This window comes from Lepidochelys kempii, chromosome 8, assembly GCF_965140265.1.
Source record: "Lepidochelys kempii isolate rLepKem1 chromosome 8, rLepKem1.hap2, whole genome shotgun sequence".
NCBI lineage: Eukaryota > Metazoa > Chordata > Testudines > Cheloniidae > Lepidochelys > Lepidochelys kempii.
In genome coordinates this window covers 42174496-42198217 of record NC_133263.1, presented here as the reverse complement: position 1 = coordinate 42198217, position 23722 = coordinate 42174496, and the positions used below count along the sequence as shown (strand labels likewise).

The following is a 23722-nucleotide window of genomic DNA, read 5'->3' as shown; positions in this document are numbered from 1 at the left end:
GCAGCTCCTGTGATTCCTCCTGGGAGTTTACTCCACATACCAAAGGATGCTTGTCACCTCCTAGCCCTCATCAGGTCACAAAGTCAGTGTAATTCTTGAAATGGACTCTTTGCGGCCCCAACCAATACATTGGTGCTCCCTTCTCTAAAGCTAAGACACCAGTGCCATCAACATCCATGCTAGTGAGAACCCACTCCTGCATACAGGATGCACAGTCCAGTGTTTAGCAGCAACCCTACAATAACAGAACCACCCCAAATCCACTAACAGTGGGATCTGTGGACCTAATGGGAGCAGCAAGTGCTGAGCACCTTGCAAAATCAGGCCCTCTTTATTTAGGGGCCTAACTTTAGACTTCCAGGTTTGAACATTTTAGTCTGTCTGTCCCACCCTTCTTGCCTCCCTCTGTCCATCCAGGTTCTTTAATGGCACACAAACGAGCACGTGAGGCCAAGTACTCTACTAAACCACTGAAGGTTGCCCAGTGCTGTGTTTAAAACAGGCTGCAATGGCTCTCAGGGGACTCAGTGAGGAAAGAGTTAGTTTAATGATTTTAAGAAGCTATAATGAAAAAAGGCCTCCAGTTTTTTAAAGCATTTATGAACAATGGCCATCCATTCTACACTCCCCAGTTGCTGGTGGGATGGGGCGACAGGTGGGAGGCAGAGAGCGGGAAGATTTTTGGGTGGACTCCAAAAAAGATTCACGCCCCCTTGTATCTTTCCAGCATGACTGAGGGACTGGGCCAGCTGACGGACGGTGTTTCTGGCCTGGATGACTTCACACAGACCCATGAGTACCACATGTGGCCTGGCTATGACTACGTAGGGTGGCGCAATGAAAGCGCTGCTGGGGGCTACATTGAAATCATGTTCGAATTTGATCGGATCAGAAACTTCACCACCATGAAGGTATGTGGCTCCAGGGGCACCTTTCTTGGTAACATCAGTGAGGGCTTTTTGTGGCCTTGTCTCTCTGAACATGGGCCCGGCTGTAGAAGGCACGTTCTAGAAAGGCACTAGGGCTGTGACTTTGTCATGTGCCTTACAAAATGCCAATGCAAGGCCTTAGGGTCTAGGACACAGTCTGCCCTACATTTTGGGCGGGGGGCTGTGTCAGGGATAGTGAACATGAGTGAGGAAAAGCTAGACATGTTGGCTGTAGCTTCTATGCATGTTACACTGCCCTCTCAGCTGCACCATGCCTCCTCGGCCCTAGCCACCAGCTCCTGCTCTGCTCAGCCCTGCTCTGCTGCCCCACTTACTATCCCTGCCTGTGGGTGACTAAAGGGCCACTTCTGTCTGTAATCACTATATTTCTATGACCTGTCAGCCAGTGACTGGAATGAGACCAAAGACTCACTCCATTTGTGACCTCAGACAGTAACAAGTTTCCTATGATGAAATGCTAAGGAAATGTCCCCCACCCCTTCCTCCTGGGCCCCCTTGACCAGCTAGGGTTCTAGGTGAGGGTGCCACCAAGGGCAGGCCGCAATGAGCACAGGGTTCCCTGCATGGCTATCCCAGGGTCTCTGAATCCTATGGAGTTGCCCTGGGCAGTGGGTGTTGCCAGCCTGTGCTGGTGTCGAGCTCACCTGGGACTCTGTTGCTGCCATGCAGGTGCACTGCAACAACATGTTTGCCAAGGGGGTGAAGATCTTCAAGGAGGTTCAGTGCTATTTCCGCTCCGATGCCAATGAATGGGAGCCCAACACCATCTCCTCAGTGCTGGTGCTGGATGACGTCAACCCCAGTGCGCGGTTCGTCACTGTGCCCTTGCTTCATCGCATGGCCAGCGCCATCAAGTGCCAGTATTACTTTGCTGACACCTGGATGATGTTCAGTGAGATTACATTCCAGTCAGGTACTGGCAAAAGGCGGGAGGATGGGGGACCTGGAAGCCACAGCATCCATGTCAGGGAGCAAGGGAGGTATAGGTCTAGGGAGTACCAAGCGATGTGCCATTTGTTCTAGACCATAGAAATGTAGGAACTGCCAGACTGGATCGCACCTCAGGTGGTTCTAATCTAGTCTCCTGTACCTGACAGTAGCCAGAAACAGCTGCTGAAGGGGAAGGTATGAGAACCCTGTAGTAGCTGATGGGGGATAATGTGCACCCACATTAGGGCTCATCCTGGTCACTAACAGACAGGCTTAAGCCCAGAAGCAGGAGGTTCAGTGTCCCTTCCCAAATGTTTATAATGAATTATGGTAATTCTGCATATTTTTGATAGCCATATAAATGTCCAGTCTCTCTTTTTGAATCTTGTTAAATTTTTTTGCCCCAATGATTTCCTGTGGCAGTGAGTTCCACAATCTAATCATGTGGTGTGTGTGTGTGTGGGGGGGGGGAAGGTATTTCTTTTTATTGGCTTGGAATTTCTCACCTTTCAATTCCATGGGATATCCACTTGTTCCTGTGTTACAAGGCAGTGAGAAGAGTAGTTTCCTATTTACCCAAGGAAAGTGGGTACTGGGACTACTGTGGTACCAGTAGCTAAAGCATTCATCCTGTGGAGGAACAGGGTTTTGAGGAGAGCAGCACCATACAGTGGGAATCCCCTAATGGTGGGTTTGTGCTTGGAGGCTTTAGAATTCAGACTTGGCTGAGTTGTGGTAACCTGGGCTGGAGAGGGCTAGGAACTTTTTCAGGGCCAGGTAGAGTCGAGCAGGTGTTCTGTGACATGAATTAAGTGCCACAGGGAAAAATCCATTCTGCCCTCACAACAGCTATCACAGGCATGTGAGCGTCACTGACTTGTTCTCAATTCTGTTTCTTAGATGCAGCCATGTACAACAACTCTGGAGCCCCTCCTGAGTCACCCATAGCACCCACCACTTACGGTATGTGGTATGTGGACATTCTGTGTGCTCAAGAGCCTGGTCCCCATCAGGTCTGCAGAGGTGGCATATTCCTGCGAAGAAGGATTGGCCACTGGATAAAATGCAGCCCTCCTATAGACCCCCTGAATTCCTGAAACACATGCCACCCTATTAGAATAAGGGCACCAGAAACCACCTCCAGTCTGAGAGTAACAGCTGCTGCAGTACCCAGAGATTACTCCGATATGGCAAAGTGCTACTTCATGATGACATGGGCATAGAAACACCTTTCACATGATTACGTGGCTTATGAGTCCCTGGTGTCTGTCTAGATGTGTATGATGTCATCCGTTGCCATGGGATCGAAATGCCTTCCATGGCCAGGGCCCCATGTAGTCCATAAGTCCACAGATGCAAAATGTGTAGTGCAGCGAGCCTCGTACTGTGGACCAGTCCTCCTAAGTCTGAGATTCAGTGGGGAAAAAAAATGTTTCCATCCCTAATGGTTGTAAAGGTAACCTTCCAGGCCCAAACCAAGCAATGTCTTCCTGAGTCTGCAGGCATCTTGAAACAATAGCTTGGAGAGGTGTGAACTGCCCTAGTCACTTCAATGGGGTTTTAACACAACATCGTTTACTCTTTCATGGCTGATCATTTTATCAGAACCATCCAGCTAATGTGATTGTTTCACAATCACAAATTGCTTAAACCTCCAGCTAAAGCAGATTGGAAATTTTCCGATGGACTCATTTTTCTATCAGAACTTTTCAAGTTTGAGTAAATTTCATTTAGAAAAAGTTTAGAAAATTTTCAACATTTTAATTTCAAAAAGACTTATTTCAAATTTTTATAATGCATTGTATTATATCATATTCATTAACATAGGAAATACCAGTTACCAAACAAATTACAAAAACAATATATTTTATAAATGTTATAATATTAATGATATCACACATTGTGAGAGAGCAAAGGTGGGTGAGGTAATATCTGTTGTTGGACCAACTTCTGAAGAGCCTACCATTCGGTCTTGGCCAAGTAAGATCTAAGTTGGTCCAATTAAAAGATATTCTTCAAGTGATGGTCGCTGTATGTATTCCAAATGTGGGAGCACATGTGCGCCATGCACTGGAGTTGGAAGGTTTTCTTAGTAGTGTTAGCTGTGAGCATGAGGGGGTCAACAGAGGGTATAATAGGCCATGTGGGTTGATGCCTCTCCAGGTCTCTATTACCACTGCATGGCCTGAGTTGGAACCACTGTTCCTGTGCACTCTTAGCTTGCTAAGAGAGTGATCTACTTTCCATTCCTGTATATAGTTGTACGTAGCTGTATTTAGTGTTTCATAATTGTTCTTCATAGATAATTGTTAGTGTAGATTCTCCCCCCCCCCCCTTGGAGAACCTCCCCTTGGGACTATGGCCGGGATTCCAGGCTTTGAGAACTGTGCCCCTTGCCCATGCTTATTTTCTGCGAGCAATGAGCACCGGTGTTGCCTGTACTGCCTCACAGCCCGCTGTTCGGTTTGTAAGTCTTTTCCGCCCTGAACGCAGAAGGCATGAGAGCTTTGCCTCAGGAAGTTCTCAGTGGATGCAGTCATGCGCCCAAGGGTACACTCGTATCTGGAACCACCAGTATAGAGACGGTCACTGGCGGTGAGCTCCCCTCCACGTACCTCCCAGGCCCTGGATCCGTCAGTACCAAAGGCGACAGACAAGCCCCGCCATGAGGGTAAAAAACATGGACATGGGTATAAGAGTAGATCCCCAGCCCTGACCACTCATAAGTGCAGCTTTTCCTCCCCAGACCAGATAGAGTGAGAGGTCACATGCGAATCCCACCTGCCCAGCACCCAACCTGCCCCATGTTGAGGGCAAGGCAAAACACAAACAGGATCCAGTGATACCCTCGCTGGCACATGCACCACCCATCCCTTCAGTGTCTGGGAGCTCCTCAGATTGACTGGCACTGCGGACAATGCCTGGGCCCTCGGGCATGCCCAGAGGGGCGTCATGCACTCCTGGATGCTTGGAGCTGCTCCTCTTGATGAAGGAGCCGCTCCTCCCGCACCCACATTCTGCACCCCTTTCCAGACCTCCAACCACCACCGTACTCCCCTCTCCGGTGGACGAGCCTTTGTTGCTGCTACTGGAGAAGCACATTGTAACGATGCAGCCTCTGGCAGGACGCTGAGAGTATCCATTCAGGACAAATTGCTTAGAACACGGCAGTTACAGTCCAAGACTGGGGGACCTTTACACACCAATCCACCCAAACAGAGAGGACTTCAGTTTTACCCTACTGGCTAACCAGAAGTCATATAAGCAATTCCCTCAGTTTCATAGACTATCAGGGTTGGAAGGGACCTCAGGAGGTCATTTAGTCCAACCACCTGCTCAACGCAGGACCAATCCCCAACTAAATCATCCCAGCCAGAGCTTTGTCAAGCCTGACCCTAAAAACTTCTAAGGAAGGAGTTTCTACCACCTCCCTAGGTAACGCATTCCAGTGTTTCACCACCCTCCTAGTGAAAAAGTTTTTCCTAATATCCAACCTAAACCTCCCCTACTGCAATGTGAGACCATTACTCCTCGTTCTGTCGTCTGCTACTACTGAGAATAGTCTAGATCCATCCTCTTTGGAACCCCCTTTCAGGTAGTTGAAAGCAGCGATCCAATCCCCCCACATTCTTCTCTTCCGCAGACTAAACAATCCCAGTTCCCTCGGCATCTCCTCATAAGTCATGTGTTCCAGTACCCTAATAATTTTTGTTGCTCTCCGCTGGCTGCTTTCCAATTTTTCCACATCTTTCTTGTGGTGTGGGGCCCAAAACTGGACACAGTACTCCAGATGAGGCCTCACCAACCTCAAAGAGAGAGGAACGATCACGTCCCTCGATTTGCTGGCAATGCCCCTACTTAAACAGCCCAAAATACCATTGGCCTTCTTGGCAACAAGGACACACTGTTGACTCATATCCAGTTTTTTTTCCACTGTAACTCCTTTTCCGCAGAACTGCTGCCTAGCCATTCGGTCCCTAGTCTGTAGCGGTGCATGGGATTCTTCCATCCTAAGTGCAGGACTCTGCACTTGTCCTTGTTGAACCTCATCAGATTTCTTTTAGCCAAATCCTCTAATTTGTCTAGGGCCCTCTGTATCCTGTCCCTACCCTCCAGCGTATCTACCTCTCCTCCCAGTTTAGTGTCATCTGCAAACTTGCTGAGGGTGCAATCCACACCATCCTCCAGATCATTAATGAAGATATTGAACAAAACCGGCCCCAGGACCGACACTTGGGGCACTCCAATTGATACTGGCTGCCAACTAGACATGGAGCCATTGATCACTACCCATTGAGCCCGACAATCTAGCCAGCTTTCTATCTACTTTATAGTCCATTCATCCAGCCCATACTTCTTTAACTTGCTGGCAAGAATACTGTGGGAGACTGAGTCAAAAGCTTTGCTAAAGTCAAGGAATAAGATGTCCACTGCTTTCCCCTCATCCACAGAGCCAGTTATCTTGTCAAAGAAGGCAATTAGATTAGTCAGGCATGACTTGCCCTTGGTGAATCCATGCTGACTGTTCCTGATCACTTTCCTCTTCTTTAAGTGCTTCAGAATTGATTCCTTGAGGACCTGCTCCATGATTTTTCTAGGGACTGAGGTGAGGCTGGCTAGCCTGTAGTTCCCAGGATCCTCCTTCTTCCCTTTTTTAAAGATGGGCACTACAGTAGCCTTTTTCCAGTCATCCGGGACCTCCCCCGATCACAATGAGTTTTCAACGATAATGGCCAATGGCTAAGCAGTCACATCCGCCAACTCCTTTAGCACTCTTGGATGCAGCGCATCCAGCCTCATGGACTTGTGCTTGTCCAGCTTTTCTAAATAGTCCTGAACCACTTCTTTCTTCACAGAGGGCTGGTCACCTCCTACCCATGCTGTGCTGCCCAGTGCAGCAGTCTGGGAGCTGACTTTGTTCATGAAAGCAGAGGCAAAAAAAGCATTGAGTCCATTAGCTTTTTCCACATCCTCTGTCACTAGGTTGCCTCCCTCATTCAGTAAGGGGCCCACACTTTCCTTGACTTTCTTCTTGTTGCCAACATACCTGAAGAAACCCTTCTTGTTACTCTTAACATCTCTTGCTAGCTGCAACTCCAGGTCTGATTTGGCCTTCCTGATATCACTCCTGCATGCCCAAGCAATATTTTTATACTCTTCCCTGGCCCTTTGTCCAATCTTCCACTTCTTGTAAGCGTCTTTTTTTGTGTTTAAGATCAGCAAGGATTTCACTGTTAAGCCAAGCTGGTCGCCTGCCATATTACTATTCTTTCTACACATCGGGATGGTTTGTCCCTGTAACCTCAACAAGGATTCTTTAAAATACAGCTAGCTCTCCTGGACTCCTTTTCCCCCTCATGTTATTCTCCCAGGGGAACCTGCCCATCAGTTCCCTGAGGGAGTCAAAGTCTGCTTTTCTGAAGTCCAGGGTCCGCATTCTGCTGCTCTCCTTTCTTCCTTGTGTCAGGATCCTGAACTTGACCATCGCATGGTCCCTGCCTCCCAGGTTCCCATCCACTTTTGCTTCCCCTACTAATTCTTTCTTTCCCAGTATCACCACCAGCACCACTCCTTATGGAGATGATTGGTTATGAAAACCAATATCCCAGTAAACTGGGGGGGAAAAAAAAAAGGTTCTCCCGATCCCAAAGGCCCAAGCCTTAGACCCAGCTCAATATACCAGTCAGAGCTCACCCACAAATCACGCTGTTGCCAATCCTTTAGAGTCTAAAGGTTTATTCATAAAAAGAAAGAAATATACATGAGAGTTAAAACTGGTTAAATGGAATCCGTTACATACAGTAATGGCAAAGTTCTTCGTTCAGGCTTGTAGCAGTGATGGAATAAACTTCAGGTTCAAATCAAGTCTCTGGAGTACATCCAGAGCTGGGATGGGTCATTCAGTCCTTTCTTCAGAGCTTCAGTTTGTAGCAAAGTTCCTCCAGAAGTAAGAAGCAGGATTGAAAACAAAATGGAGATGATGCAGCTGCCTTTTATAGTCCTTTTGCCCTGTGGTTTGTGCTTCCTTTGTTCCAAACACAAGCTACCCAGCACATGACATGAAAAGCCTCAGAGTTCTGTCCATAGGCATGTCTCTGCATCTCTGGCTGAGTCACAAGGTGTCTCTGCCTTCTCTCAATGGGTCAGTTGTATAGCTGATGGTTCTTAATAGGCCATCAAGCAGGCTAGGCTGTGCTGATGCCAAATTGTCCGGGGTGTCACCCAGAAGCACAGCACAAGTTTGAAATACAGGTAGTGTAGAGCCAGTACTTTAAATACAAAATGATACATGCATTCAGATAACATCATAGAATCATAGAATCATAGAATATCAGGGTTGGAAGGGACCCCAGAAGGTCATCTAGTCCAACCCCCTGCTCAAAGCAGGACCAATTCCCAGTTAAATCATCCCAGCCAGGGCTTTGTCAAGCCTGACCTTAAAAACCTCTAAGGAAGGAGATTCTACCACCTCCCTAGGTAACGCATTCCAGTGTTTCACCACCCTCTTAGTGAAAAAGTTTTTCCTAATATCCAATCTAAACCTCCCCCACTGCAACTTGAGACCATTACTCCTCGTTCTGTCATCTGCTACCATTGAGAACAGTCTAGAGCCATCCTCTTTGGAACCCCCTTTCAGGTAGTTGAAAGCAGCTATCAAATCCCCCCTCATTCTTCTCTTCTGCAGGCTAAACAATCCCAGCTCGCTCAGCCTCTCCTCATAACTCATGTGTTCCAGTCCCCTAATCATTTTTGTTGCCCTTCGCTGGACTCTCTCCAATTTATCCACATCCTTCTTGAAGTGTGGGGCCCAAAACTGGACACAGTACTCCAGATGAGGCCTCACCAATGTCGAATAGAGGGGAACGATCACGTCCCTCGATCTGCTCGCTATGCCCCTACTTATACATCCCAAAATGCCATTGGCCTTCTTGGCAACAAGGGCACACTGCTGACTCATATCCAGCTTCTCGTCCACTGTCACCCCTAGGTCCTTTTCTGCAGAACTGCTGCCTAGCCATTCGGTCCCTAGTCTGTAGCTGTGCATTGGGTTCTTCCGTCCTAAGTGCAGGACCCTGCACTTATCCTTATTGAACCTCATCAGATTCCTTTTGGCCCAATCTTCCAATTGGTCTAGGTCCTTCTGTATCCTATCCCTCCCCTCCAGCGTATCTACCACTCCTCCCAGTTTAGTATCATCCGCAAATTTGCTGAGAGTGCAATCCACACCATCCTCCAGATCATTTATGAAGATATTGAATAAAACCGGCCCCAGGACCGACCCTTGGGGCACTCCACTTGATACCGGCTGCCAACTAGACATGGAGCCATTGATCACTACCCGTTGAGCCCGACAATTTAGCCAGCTTTCTACCCACCTTATAGTGCATTCATCCAGCCCATACTTCCTTAACTTGCTGACAAGAATACTATGGGAGACCGTGTCAAAAGCTTTGCTAAAGTCAAGAAACAATACATCCACTGCTTTCCCTTCATCCACAGAACCAGTAATCTCATCATAAAAGGCGATTAGATTAGTCAGGCATGACCTTCCCTTGGTGAATCCATGCTGGCTGTTCCTGATCACTTTCCTCTCATGCAAGTGCTTCAGGATTGATTCTTTGAGGACCTGCTCCATGATTTTTCCAGGGACTGAGGTGAGGCTGACTGGCCTGTAGTTCCCAGGATCTTCCTTCTTCCCTTTTTTAAAGATTGGCACTACATTAGCCTTTTTCCAGTCATCCGGGACTTCCCCGGTTCGCCACGAGTTTTCAAAGATAATGGCCAGTGGCTCTGCAATCACAGCCGCCAATTCCTTCAGCACTCTCGGATGCAACTCGTCCGGCCCCATGGACTTGTGCACGTCCAGCTTTTCTAAATAGTCCCTAACCGCCTCTATCTCCACAGAGGGCTGGCCATCTCTTCCGCATTTTGTGATGCCCAGCGCAGTAGTCTGGGAGCTGACCTTGTTAGTGAAAACAGAGGCAAAAAAAGCATTGAGTACCTTAGCTTTTTCCACATCCTCTGTCACTAGGTTGCCTCCCTCATTCAGTAAGGGGCCCACACATTCCTTGGCTTTCTTCTTGTTGCCAACATACCTGAAGAAACCCTTCTTGTTACTCTTGACATCTCTGGCTAGCTGCAGCTCCAGGTGCGATTTGGCCCTCCTGATAACATTCCTACATGCCCGAGCAATATTTTTATACTCTTCCCTGGTCATATGTCCAACCTTCCACTTCTTGTAAGCTTCTTTTTTATGTTTAAGATCCGCTAGGATTTCACCATTAAGCCAAGTTGGTCGCCTGCCATATTTACTATTCTTTCGACTCATCGGGATGGTTTGTCCCTGTAACCTCAACAGGGATTCCTTGAAATACAGCCAGCTCTCCTGGACTCCTTTCCCCTTCAAGTTAGTCCCCCAGGGGATCCTGGCCATCCGTTCCCTGAGGGAGTCGAAGTCTGCTTTCCTGAAGTCCAGGGTCCGTATCCTGCTGCTTACCTTTCTTCCCTGCGTCAGGATCCTGAACTCAACCAACTCATGGTCACTGCCTCCCAGATTCCCATCCACTTTTGCTTCCCCCACTAATTCTACCCGGTTTGTGAGCAGCAGGTCAAGAAAAGCACCCCCCCTAGTTGGCTCCTCTAGCACTTGCGCCAGGAAATTGTCCCCTACGCTTTCCAAAAACTTCCTGGATTGTCTATGCACCGCTGTATTGCTCTCCCAGCAGATATCAGGAAAATTAAAGTCACCCATGAGAATCAGGGCATGCGATCTAGTAGCTTCCGTGAGCTGCCGGAAGAAAGCCTCATCCACCTCATCCCCCTGGTCCGGTGGTCTATAGCAGACTCCTACCACTACATCACTCTTGTTGCACACACTTCTAAACTTAATCCAGAGACACTCAGGTTTTTCTGCAGTTTCGTACCGGAGCTCTGAGCAGTCATACTGCTCCCTTACATACAGTGCTACTCCCCCACCTTTTCTGCCCTGCCTGTCCTTCCTGAACAGTTTATAACCATCCATGACAGTACTCCAGTCATATGAGTTATCCCACCAAGTCTCTGTTATTCCGATCACGTCATAGTTCCTTGACATCACCAGGACCTCCAGTTCTCCCTGCTTGTTTCCAAGGCTTTGTGCATTTGTATATAAGCACTTGAGATAACCTGTTGATCGCCCCTCATTGCCAGTATGAGGCAGGAGCCCTCCCCTCACAGACATTCCTGCCTGTGCTTCCTCCCGGTATCCCGCTTTCCCACTTACCTCAGGGCTTTGGTCTCCTTTCCCCGGTGAACCTAGTTTAAAGCCCTCCTCACTAGGTTAGCCAGCCTGCTGGCAAAGATGCTCTTCCCTCTCTTCGTAAGATGGAGCCCGTCTCTACCCAGCACTCCTCCTTCATGGAACACCATCCCATGGTCAAAGAAACCAAAGCCTTCTCTCCGACACCATCTGCGTAGCCATTCGTTGACTTCCACGATTCGACGCTCCCTACCTAGGCCTTTTCCTTCCACGGGGAGGATGGACGAGAACACCACTTGCGCCTCCAACTCCTTTATTCTTCTTCCTAGAGCCACATAGTCCGCAGTGATCCGCTCAAGGTCATTCTTGGCAGTATCATTGGTGCCCACGTGGAGAAGCAGGAAGGGGTAGCGATCCGAGGGCTTGATGAGTCTCGGCAGTCTCTCCGTCACATCACGAATCTTAGCCCCTGGCAAGCAGCAGACTTCTCGGTTTTCCCGGTCAGGGCGGCAGATAGATGACTCAGTCCCCCGGAGGAGAAAGTCCCCGACCACCACCACCCGCCTTCTCCTCTTGGGGGTGGTGGTCGTGGAACCCCCATAACCAGTAAATCATAGCCAGTAAATCATCATAACCAGTAAATCATAGCCTTGTCATAGACACCTTACTTGACCTCCTTTGTACACGATTTGGTGCCACTATAGGACCTTGGTTGCAACAACGATCTATTTGGTCACAGTTCATATTAATAACGTCACACACACCCCATTGGTGCATCACAGGCCTGTGGTACCCATGGTCCCCCCTGTTCCTGGAACCATCTTTGGAGTCTGAGGGCCTCTCAGAGTCAGAACCCTTGTTCTCGCTTATACCCCATCTGAGCCCAGAATCACAACCAAGACTGCCATACCCCCTGGCTTATGATCCCCCTGCGGAGGCCTGGTACCGTTAGCCATGACACCCACTTATGCCCAGGGACCCTTTGTTTTGGCCATTCTGGGTGCCCTGGGATCTCTACTGAGGATGGCCTTTTATGAGGAGGAGGAGGAAGATGTAGAACCAGTACTGCTGGTCCACACTGCTGCTGCTTCCTCATTGAACAAGGCGCTTATTCTCCCGGATTGATGACCAATACCAGGACTTGCTCCGGATGATTTTACCGCCTTCCCCAACTCTCTTGTGCAGCAGCAAAGTGGGCACAACAGCACCTACAAAAACCTACTCCCCCAGACAAAGCAGCAGGAAAATCAACTCCACAGTGGGACTGCAGTTCTGCATTGCCAGTTATCAGGCTTTGCTAGCCAAATAGGACTTCAGCTGTAATAGGCTAGCAGAGTTCAAGGACAAGCTGCCACCACGCCAACAGCAGCAATTCCAGGCCTGGTGGACAAGGGGTGACTGGTGTACAAAGGGCCTCTAGGCCACTGTGGATGTGGCCAACATGTCCTCTCACTCTCTGACGACTGGCCGCAACTGTCCGGATTCTTCAGGGAGGCCCAAAACACTATTGAGGACCTCCCCTTTGAGGAGCACAAACTAGTCACTGACCAGATTGACAGTTCCCTCCATTCCCTGAAGGACTCTCAGGCCACACTCAGGTCCCTTGGCATTTACATCCCGGTCCCAAGATGCAGGCAGCTACAGCAACCGTTCCATCCCTGACCACCCTCCCCCTACCTGCCCTACTACCAGTGCCAACAGGTGGTACCACATAGACAGCACCGCACATAACACTCCCCGCCTCCACCACAACCACCACCTTGACCCCAAACAAGCAGCAGTCAAAACAGCAGTTTTGACATGCAGGTCAAGAACTGCGAACCTCCCCCCGATGCCTTCCAGAGTGCCCAATATTATCTTTGGGGACTGTCTTGCTCTGTTCTGCCACAACTGATGCAAAATCACCATGGACAGTCAGGTACTGGAGATTATCCATCATGGATACTCCCATAGAATTCCTCTTGTTTTCCCCCTCATCGCTCCCCAGGCCAGACTTCCCCTGGGAACCCATCCTCCAACAACAAGTGGATGCTCTGCTCCTCAAGGGGGCCATAGAACTTACTGCCATCACCACCCACTGAGTACGATATCCATAGCTATCATCCTCGTTTACCTCCTTGGGCTCAAAATGATGAGCCTTGCCCTCAGCTCTACACGGGTCCACCTGGCAGCACTTAATGTCTTTCTCCCTCTGTGGATGGCACCTCTGTTATGTACCCCTCCACTGTCCATTTCATGAAGGGTCTCCTCAATACCTTCCTGCCAGTACTCCAGCCCACACCTACATGGGACCTCAATCTCGTTTTGTCCGTCCTCACAAATGGCAACGTGCTCCCTCTCCTATCACTCCATGAAGGTGATGTTCCTAGTGGCCATTACCTCAACTAGATGAGTCAGTGAACTGGCAGCCCTGATGGCTAACTGCCCCCCTTACACTGTATTCCAGAAGGATAAAGTGTCCTTATGGCTTCACCCTAAGTTCCTCCCAAAGGTGGTGGTGGAGTTCCACCTCAATCAGGCCGTCCACCTCCTTGTCTTCTGTCCCAAGCCACTCTCTCCCATGCAGACAGGATCCTGCACTCCCTCGACATCCACTGTGCAGTAGCATTCTACCTCAACAGGGACTTCCGCCTTTCATGAATCGATGAAACTGTTTGTGGCCATCGCTGACCAGTCCAAGGGCCAAGCCCTTGCCTCTAAGGAATCTCCAAATGGGTCTCCATGCAGCATTCACGGATGCACCTGCTAGCCATCGTACTGCTGCTTGATAGAGTTACAACGCACTCTGTGTGAGCACAAGCAACCACATCAACCTGCCTGGTGGACATCTTGTGGCAAGACATTTCCTGTAGTGACATGGCGCTCTGTACACACGTTCACATCCCACTGTGCCATCACTCAAAGGGTGGCTGAGGACACTGCAGTGGGCCGTACTGTACTACAGGCTGCATTTCCTCTCTTCCTTGCACCCACCTCCACACTGATCACTACTCCTCCACAGTTGGAATACATATAGGGACCATCACTCAAAGAAGAGGAGGTTACTTACCTGTAATTGGAGGTTCTTTGGGATGTGTGGTCCCAGTTTGTATTCCAATACCCACCCTCCATCCCCTCTGCTGTGGACTGGACTACTCAGAGCTAATAGGGTCACTGGAGGGGCGTCGACCTGTATGGCCTCTTAGACCCTTGTCTGTGAGCACAAAGGGATGCACAATGAACATGTGGGTCAATGGACACTGCTAAGAAAAGCTTCCAGCTCTGGTGCATGGCGCGCATACGCACCCACATTTGGAATACAGATAAGGACCACACACATCTCGAAGAACCTCCAGTTACATGTAAGTAACCTCCTCTTATCTCATCCCTTTGTTTCTCTCATTTCCTGGGACTAACACAGCTGCTACAACAATATTGCAAATGACCTATTATGACATGGCATCATAATAGTCAAAACATTTTCAACTTTTCTACTCTTTATATATAATCTCATTTCAACTTCTGTTTATAATTTTTTTTGAATGTCAAATTTTCCTGCAGAACAGAAGTTCTGGGTTTCAACCCATTCTGCTTCCAGCTCTTCTTCAGACACCCTCTGCGCTGCAGTTATGTGGTGTTAATGCAGTGGCACGTTGAACAATAAAGATGTGGGAACCGTCTGAAGCAACGAATGTAATATCAACAAGAATAGCACAGGGCATAATGGGCACAGTCAGTGCAGTTATTTCCATAGTCAGTTCATTAATTGCCTCCTTTTTCGTTAAAATGAAGTTTTCACAGACTTTCTAGTCTGTTATGTCAGGATGTTACAGAGTCCAGGGTTGTGGCTGCAAAATGAAGAGCAGTGTGTACCCTGGGCTTTGACCATGTGAGAGAGTCACATGAGTGTGGTGATGGGGAGTCTCGAATTGTTAGTTACGGTCTCGCAATCCTGCGTGTCCCAGGCTCCATGGCCACAGAAGGGATGAGCTGCACTAGTGCAGCAGGGGCCAGCACAGAAGTGCCTCCTAGAGGGCAGGACTGTCTCTGGCCCTATGCATCCCTGCACTCACATCCCCAGTCAATGTACAGGGCGGAGAGCAGGCTCCACCCAGCTGTGCCTCCTCTTGCACAGAGGGATGGAAAATGGACAAAGCATTGGCGGTAACCCCCAGGATGCTGGCCAACAGAGCTGTGCTGCTGTTGTCTGCTCCTGGCAAGGATAGGCTGGCAAACAGGGAACCAAGGACGCAGTGAAGTGCAGAGTACTTTGGGGTGGTGCAGTTATGCACTGCTTCTGGCTGTGGACAGAGGTAAACTCATCATTGCCCCTGTAGGGATGGTGAGCCCGGAATTAACAGCCAAATAGACTTGCCAGTGACTGAGATATATGTTTCCAATGAGAATCCAAGTTAAACCCAGCCTCCCAACATCACCAACTTCTGCTCTCTCCTGTCTGCTGGCAGATCCAACCCTCAAGGTGGATGACAGCAACACACGCATCCTGATTGGCTGCCTGGTGGCAATCATCTTCATCCTGGTGGCCATCATAGTCATCATCCTGTGGAGGCAGTTCTGGCAAAAAATGCTGGAGAAGGTGAGCAGATCCTGGAGACTTCTTTGTAAGGGCTCTGCCAGTACTAGGTTCAGTCTTGCGGCTGCACATCAGCCCCTCTGGTGACGTCAGCACAGCCCTGACAGTAATGGAGTTTGTTCAGGGTGAGGCCTAGCTGGGGATGTGCACCACATGCATCCCCCCTGAAGCTCACAGTCAAGCGCATGGACCTGCTTGTGCAGGCTAATTTCATCTAGCCACTGAGGGTGCTTCTACACTGGAATAAAAGATCCATGACATGGCCACAGCTGGCCCAGATCAGATGACTTGGGCTTGCAGGACACGGGGTTCATGGCTGTAAAATTGTTGTGTAGACATTCAGGCTTGGGCTGGGGCCTGGGCCCTGGGCGCCTCCCTCCTCGTGGGGTCCCCTGGCAGCTCCCTCCTCCTCTCCCCTCCCCCATGGTTCAGGGGACTGTTCCCCAGCCGCCCCTGGATTCGGCAGCCCTGCCTGGTTAACAGGAAGGTTAACCAGGCAGGGCTGCCAAACAGGACCTTTTGGCCCACATGATTTGTCTTGCTGCTTTGGTCCACTGTTTGTCCAGAGTGAGGAATGTCCTTTGCTGTGTCCCTGTACTTTCTCCTTCTGCGTCCCCATCTCTCAGGCGTCTCGTCGGATGCTGGACGATGAAATGACCGTCAGCCTCTCCCTGCCTAGCGAATCCAGTATGTTCAACCACAACCACTCCTCCTCGTCCAGTGAGCAGGAGTCCAACTCCACCTATGACCGTATCTTCCCCCTGGGCCCAGACTACCAGGAGCCCTCGCGGTTGATCCGCAAACTGCCAGAGTTTGCCCCAGGAGACGAAGAGGCAGGTGAGAATTAACAAGCAAGTTCTATGGCTAACACAGCGTTGTTTGAGCAAACAATGAGCAGCAGAGTGCTCCTGCAATACCCTGCTATGCCTGCTCCGGAGGCATTCAGTCGGGGGTAGTAGTGGCATTCAGTCTCACTCCATCCTTGATCTGCTAGCAAGGAGCACGTGCTCACACTGACACTTGTGGTGGAGCCATTTTTAGGGTCATGTGTATAGTTGGGCACAAACAAAAAAGTTCCCTTGCAGAAAATGTGTATTTTTTTCTGTGCAAACTCAAAAATTGAAAATTTTCAGCCAAAACATTTTGGCTTGAAAATACTGCCGTAGTGCCTCATGGGAGTTGTTGTTGAGTGTGCCTCCTCTATAGGGTGGTCTTTTTGGTTGGATTACATCAACAGTTTAGACAGAAACATTTCAACCAGGACTAGTCATGCATCCACTGGGAAATGGAGTGAAACCATTTCACATCACATGGGAATCGTATCACACAACAGCCATCCCAGTGGGAGTGACTTTAGACCAATACCAACCTGGGGTAAATTTGAACCAACAGCCTAGAGGTCCCAGTCCCCTATCCCAGTCCTAGGCCCAGTCTCCCTGAGCCGTGTTAAGATGAGCTGTGTATTTTATTTCATTACAAAATTTGAATTTGCCCTTGCCATGTGCAGTCTGTTTTTAGTGAAATAAGTCTGTGACTAAGACAGTTCAGACTGCAAGTATTTCAGCTTAATATGGAATTTGACATTTGTGCTGTGTTGGTTAGTTACCTGTTTATCAAAGATCTGGAAAAGTGAAGTGGCAAAATGTGCAAATGATAAAATTATTTAATAGTAATACATAGCTCATAGCTAGGACTTTCCATCTGGAGACCTCAAAGCATTTTACCAAGCAGTTCAGTATCATTCATTATCTTCATTTTACACTTGGGGAAACTGAGGGACAGAGTAGGGCAGTGACTCTCCCAAGATCACCCAGCAGCAGAGCCAGGCATAGAACATGTTTCCTGCATCACAGTGTCCTGTCTGATAGCCCACACTGCCCCTTTTCAGATTAGCCAGGACTGGAGGAGGAACTTCCCAGGGATTTAACCAGGCTGGGGGAACGGGCAGCATGATGTCAGACTGAAATTTAATATTGACAAATGCAAAGTCAGTTGCATAGGAAGGAACAATTAGAACTGCTCCCAGCCGTGGATTTGAAGAGTTTGCTGATGCCTTCTGAACACGGGGCACAAGTTCTGGATGAGGATGCTACTGGCTTCCCCTCTCTCCCCTTGTCACCCATGGCAACAATCATAACTGGGCCTGGAAACTTGGAGTGAAGTTTCAGGGAGCTGAGAAGACTGTACAGGTCTCAGACCCCTTTAAGCTCCCCCAAAGCCTGGTCTGTCCTCACCTGGCATCTGGGAAAGCAGATGGCCCAGAGCATTCTCTATGTGACTTGGGCTCCAGGGGAAAAGTGCTGAGTATCTGAGGTGCTCTTGTGCTCTTTTCTTCCCAGGCTGCAGTGGAGTCCTCAAACCCGCCCAGCCAAGTGGCCCCGAGGGAGTCCCCCATTACGCGGAGGCTGACATTGTGAATCTGCAGGGGGTTACAGGCAGCAACACCTACTCCGTGCCTGCCATCACTATGGACCTGCTCTCTGGCAAGGATGTGGCTGTGGAAGAGTTCCCTAGAAAACTGCTAACCTTCAAGGAGAAGCTTGGAGAAGGCCAGTTTGGGGAGGTGAGTGTCTTGTCATGGGCTCTTACATTCTCTCCAAGTCCTGTCTGCTCCTTTGTGCAGTTGTTAGGATGGACCAGAGTCCTGCTGGAACACAGCCAATGACAACAGTGTTCTTCCACCACCAGAGAAAAGTACACCCTGGTGCTGAAGGAGATAAGGGGATCTCTGGTGAGTCACCTGCTGTATGCAGGTAGCCTGCAGCAGAACCACTTTGGGGTGCGGTGGGGTTGTTTCTTGAAAGCTAAGCTGAATGAGCCTCAGTCAGTACCTGGGATGGGGGATCTCCAGGGCCCAGCTCGATGCTGCAAGAAGTGATGTATTGTTGTTCAAAAGGTGGTATTGGTCCCTTTAAGTAAGTGCTGAACAAATGCCCATGACTGTAAAATGTGCTGCCCAATTATTTCCTAGGTGCAGGATAAAGGGGTGTTGTCTTTGCCTTCTAATTATATCCCCAAAGTTCATTGTTTGTACCATGAGTCATGATAACCCCTGTAGCTTGCTCTCCAGTGTGCTGCCTTCCCGCTGACTTCACATCCCTCCCCTCCCCCCAACTTGGTATGTCAATGACTACCATTGCATTAACCTACAATCCTTAAATTACATGTGGACCCACAGAGAGAGGTGAATAAACATCCTTTGGCAGAAAACTGTTAACTCTTCATGCTTTACATTGAGGGTATGTCTACAGTACAAAATTATTTCAAAAAAATTATTCTATTCGAATTTTTGGAAGCCATTTTATACATTCGATCTTCTGTGTCCCCACTAAAGCGCGTGAATTCGGCAGAGTGCGTCCACAGTACCAAGGCTAGCATCGAATGTCGTATTGGTGCACTGTGGGTAGCTATCCCACAGTCCTTGTCGCCCATTGGAATTCTGGGTTAAACTCCCAGTGTATGTTTGGGCAAAAACATTCTCGCGGGTGTTTCTGGGTGTGCGTCATCAGAAAGCTACGGCAGACAATCGTTTCGCACCTTTTTGGCGTGCAGACGCCATACTGCTTTCAGCAGGTGGTGCACCACTGCTCTCCTGCTACTATGAATCCACCTCTCATTTCCACTCATCTTCCTATATAATCTCTACTATCTACTCTTTCTCTTCCTCATCGAATTCTTCCGCTGCCAACCCTGCTCGGCCATCATGAACCGAACAGCACAGCTTCTGCTGCCAACTCTGCTCTCCCGCTATTGCCATGCTTCCAAGCTTCTCCATGCTGTCTGTCCTGGGCTCCCACCTCCGTGAAAGCTACAGAAGACAACCATTTTCAGACTTTGTTCGGCTACCGTGAACTGAACAGCTCAGCTTCCGCTGCCACTCTGCTCTCCTATGTTTCGCGCCCTTTTTCCAGGATTACCTGTGCAGGCGCCATAGCCATGGAGCCTGATCAGATCTCTGCTGCAGTTTTTACCATTGTAAATACCTCGCACATTATCCAGCACTATGTGCAAAACTGCAAAACCGGGCGAAGAAGCGACAACAACGCGATTATGGTAATGATGAGGACATGGCCACAGACGGCATGGCATGTGGCGATTGGGAGATCATGGTGGTGTTGGGCCATGTTCGTGCCATGGAACGCCGATTCTGGGCCCGGGAAACAAGCACAGACTGGTGAGACCGCATAGTGTTGCAGGTATTGGATGATTTCCAGTGGCTGAGAAACTTTCGTATGCATAGGGCCACTTTCATGGAACTTTGTGACTTGCTGTCCCCTGCCCAGAAGCACAAAGACATCAAAATGAGAGCAGCCCTTACAGTTGAGATGCGAGTGGCCATAGCCCTGTGGAAGCTTGCAATGCCCGACAGCTACCAGTCAGTCGGGAACCAGTTTGGAGTGGGCAAATCTACTGTGGGGGCTGCTGTGCTGCAAGTAGCCAATGCAATGATTGACCAGCTGCTATCAAGGGTAGTGACTTTGGGAAATGTGCAGGTCATAGCGGATGGCTTTGCTGCAATGGGATTCCCTAACTGTGGTGGGGCCATGGACAGAACCCATATCCCTATCTTGGCACCGGAACACCAAGCCGGCGAGTACGTAAACCGCAAGGGGTACTTTTCAAAAGTGCTGCAAGCACTGGTGGATCACAAGGGACGTTTCACTGACATCAACGTGGGATGGCTGGGAAAGGTGCATGACGCTCGCATCTTCAGGAACTCTGGTCTGTTTGAACAGCTGCAGGAAGGGACTTACTTCCCAGACCAGAAAATTACTGTTGGGGATGTTGAAATGCCTATAGTTATTCTCGGGGACCCAGCCTGCCCCTTAATGCCATGGCTCATGAAGCTGTACCCAGGCACCCTGGACAGTAGTAAGGAGCAGTTCAACTATAGGCTGAGCAAGTGCAGAATGGTGGTAGATTGTGTGTTGGGATGTTTGAAAGCGCGCTGGCGCAGTTTACTGACTCAGTTAGGTCTCAGCACAACCAATATTCCAATTGTAATTGCTGCTCGTTGTGTGCTCCACAATATCTCTGAGAGTAAGGGGAGACATTTATGGCAGGGTGGGAGGTGGAGGCAACTCGCCTGGCGGCCAGTTTCACACAGCCAGACAACGGGGCGATTAGAAGAGCGCAGCAGGGCGTGCTGCACATCAGAGAAGCTTTGAAAGTCAGTTTCATGCCTGGCCAAGGTATGGTGTGACAGTTGTGTTTGTTCCTCTTAAAGTTACCCACCCCCTATATATATATGAAAGGAAATAAAGTCACAATTGTTTAAAAAACATTCCTTATTATTTGTTGCACAAAACATTGAGAGAAATCAGGAGCTAGATGTGGGAGGAGGGGTATTGGTTTAGGGGGGTGGAGGAGGAGGGAAGGACAAGTCCAGAAACCAAATCAAAATTTAGGATATGCCAGCTTTCTGCTGCTTGTGCAATCCTCTGGGGTTGACTGTGTGGGTCCCCCCTCATGTTATTGGGCGTCTGGGTGAGGAGGCTATGGAACTTGGGAAGGAGGGAGAGTGGTTATTCAGGGGCTGCAGCGGCAGTCTGTGGTCTTGCTGCCTTTCCCGCATTAGATCCACCATACAATGGAGCATGTCAGTTTGCTTCCCCATGAGCTTGACCATAGCATCCTGCCTGCTCTCATTGCGCATGCCCTCCTCTCTTTGAATTCATGTAACGCTTTACGCAACTCATCCCAGACCAGGGGGATGAGGTGGACGAGGCTTTCTTCCGGCAACTCACGGAAGTTACTAGATCGCAGACCCTGGTTCTCATGGGAGACTTCAATCACCCTGATATCTGCTGGGAGAGCAATACAGTGGTGCACAGAAAATCCAGGAAGTTTTCGGAAAGTGTAGGGGACAATTTCCTGGCGCAAGTGCTGGAGGAACCAACTAGGGGCAGAGCTCTTCTTGACCTGCTGCTCACAAACCAGGAAGATTTAGTAGGGGAAGCTAAAGTGGATGGGAACCTGGGAGGCAGTGACCATGAGATGGTCGAGTTCAGGATCCTGACACAAAGGAAGAAAGGAGAGCAGCAGAATACGGACCTTGGACTTCAGAAAAGCAAACTTTGACTCCCTCAGGGAATTGATGGGCAGGATCCCTTGGGAGAATAACATGAGGGGGAAAGGAGTCCAGGAGAGCTGGCTGTATTTTAAAGAATCCTTATTGAGGTTACAGGGACAAACCATCCCAATGTGTAGAAAGAATAGTAAATATGGCAGGTGACCAGCTTGGCTTAACAGTGAAATCCTTGCTGATCATAAACACAAAAAAGACGCTTTCAAAAGTGGAAGATTGGACAAATGACCAGGGAAGAGTATAAAAATATTGCTTGGGCATGCAGGAGTGAAATCAGGAAGGCCAAATCACACCTGGAGTTGCAGCTAGCAAGAGATGTTAAGAGTAACAAGAAGGGTTTTTTCAGGTATGTTAGCAACAAGAAGAAAGTCAAGGAAAGTGTGGGCCCCTTACTGAATGAGGGAGGCAACCTAGTAACAGAGGATGTGAAAAAGCTAATGGACTCCATGCTTTTTTTGCCTCTGTCTTCACACACAAGGTCAGCTCCCAGACTACTGCACTGGGCAGCACAGCATGGGGAGGAGGTGACCAGCCCTCTGTGGAGAAAGAAGTGGTTAGGGACTATTTAGAAAAGCTGGACGAGCACAAGTCCATGGGGCCGGATGCGTTGCATCCGAGAGTGCTAAAGGAGTTGGCGGATGTCATTGCAGAGCCATTGGCCATTATCGTTGAAAACTCATGGTGATCCGCAATTGTTTGCCTTCACTCATTCAACTGGGTCCTATCAGTGCGGGAGGACTACATGAGCTCGGCAAACATATCGTCCCAAGTTCGTTTTTTCTACCTTCTAATCTGGACCAGCCTCTGGGACAGAGTAGATAGGGGCTGCATTGAAACATTTGCACCTGCTGTGGGAGGAGAAAAAGGGAGGGTAGTATTTTAAAAGATACATTTTAGAGAACAAAGGGGACACTCTTTCTCAGTGAAACAGGCAATTCATAGTACACAGCACATGTTCTTTCTGTACAAGGTCGCATTTTGCCTCCGATACTGAAGGGCCTGCCACTTTGGTGTGAGTAAGCCACCACATGTGGCCAGGCAACAGAATTCATCTTGCAGGCAGCCTGAGGGCTCTCTGGGATGATCGCTTCACACAACACCCTCCTCCACAATACACACACCCACCCACCGCGGGGCTCCAATGAGGATCTGAGCAGGGATGAGCCCTTTAAACTAAACACGAACAGCCCAGCACAGCTGGGTTTCCCTCCACTCCCCACCACATGGCTCTGATCAAGTTCTCAATCACCAGAAGTGCCTTCTCCAGGGTCATGGTTCGGGAGCATGCTTTGGGAGTAGGGGGAGGCTATTAGCTCCAGCGTTAAGAATAGTTCCTGGCTGGGGGGGAAATCAGATTCCCCACTTGCTACCTGTGCACTGTCCTCCTCATCCTCCTCCTCCTCCTCTTCATTCTCCAAAAACTCATTCTCCTCGCTCCGTGCTACTCTCCCCTTTCAGGTGTCCACGGGCAGTGGTGGGGTAGTGGTGTCATCACCCCCCATAATTGCATGCTGCTCACGGTAGAAGCGGCATGTATGGGGCTGTGACCCAGAGCGCCCATTCGCCTCCCTGGCATTTTGGTACGCTTGCCTGAGCTCCTTGATTTTTGTACGACACTGTTCTGTGTCCCTGGAGTAGCCTCTTTCCGTCATGGCCCTGGAGACTTTGGCATATGTATTTGCGTTCCTTTTTTTGGAATGTAGTTCTGCCATAACAGATTCGTCTCCCCAACATGCAATGAGATCTAGTACCTCCTGTTCGGACCATGCTGGGAGCTTGTCTGCGAATCCGGGACTGCGTGGTCTCTTGTGATGGTGGACTCTGCATGGTCGCCTGTGATGGTGGACTGTGCTGATGGTCATCTGTGCTGATGGTGACCAAACAGGAAATTCAAAAGTTCCCGGGGCTTTTACTGCCTACCTGACTAGTGCATTGGAGTTCAG

At 49.3% G+C, this 23722-nt stretch overlaps 1 protein-coding gene across 1 annotated transcript in view; it reads left to right on the top strand.

Annotated features, from left to right (window-relative positions):
- DDR2 (discoidin domain receptor tyrosine kinase 2) overlaps positions 1-23722 on the top strand; it is a 143959-nt gene that overhangs the window by 79940 nt on the left and 40297 nt on the right. The window contains exons 7-12 of the mRNA XM_073356221.1: positions 728-911; positions 1620-1863; positions 2781-2843; positions 15564-15694; positions 16318-16528; positions 18031-18254. Coding sequence (XP_073212322.1) covers positions 728-911; positions 1620-1863; positions 2781-2843; positions 15564-15694; positions 16318-16528; positions 18031-18254 — 1057 coding nt within the window. The remainder of the gene's footprint in view (positions 1-727; positions 912-1619; positions 1864-2780; positions 2844-15563; positions 15695-16317; positions 16529-18030; positions 18255-23722) is intronic.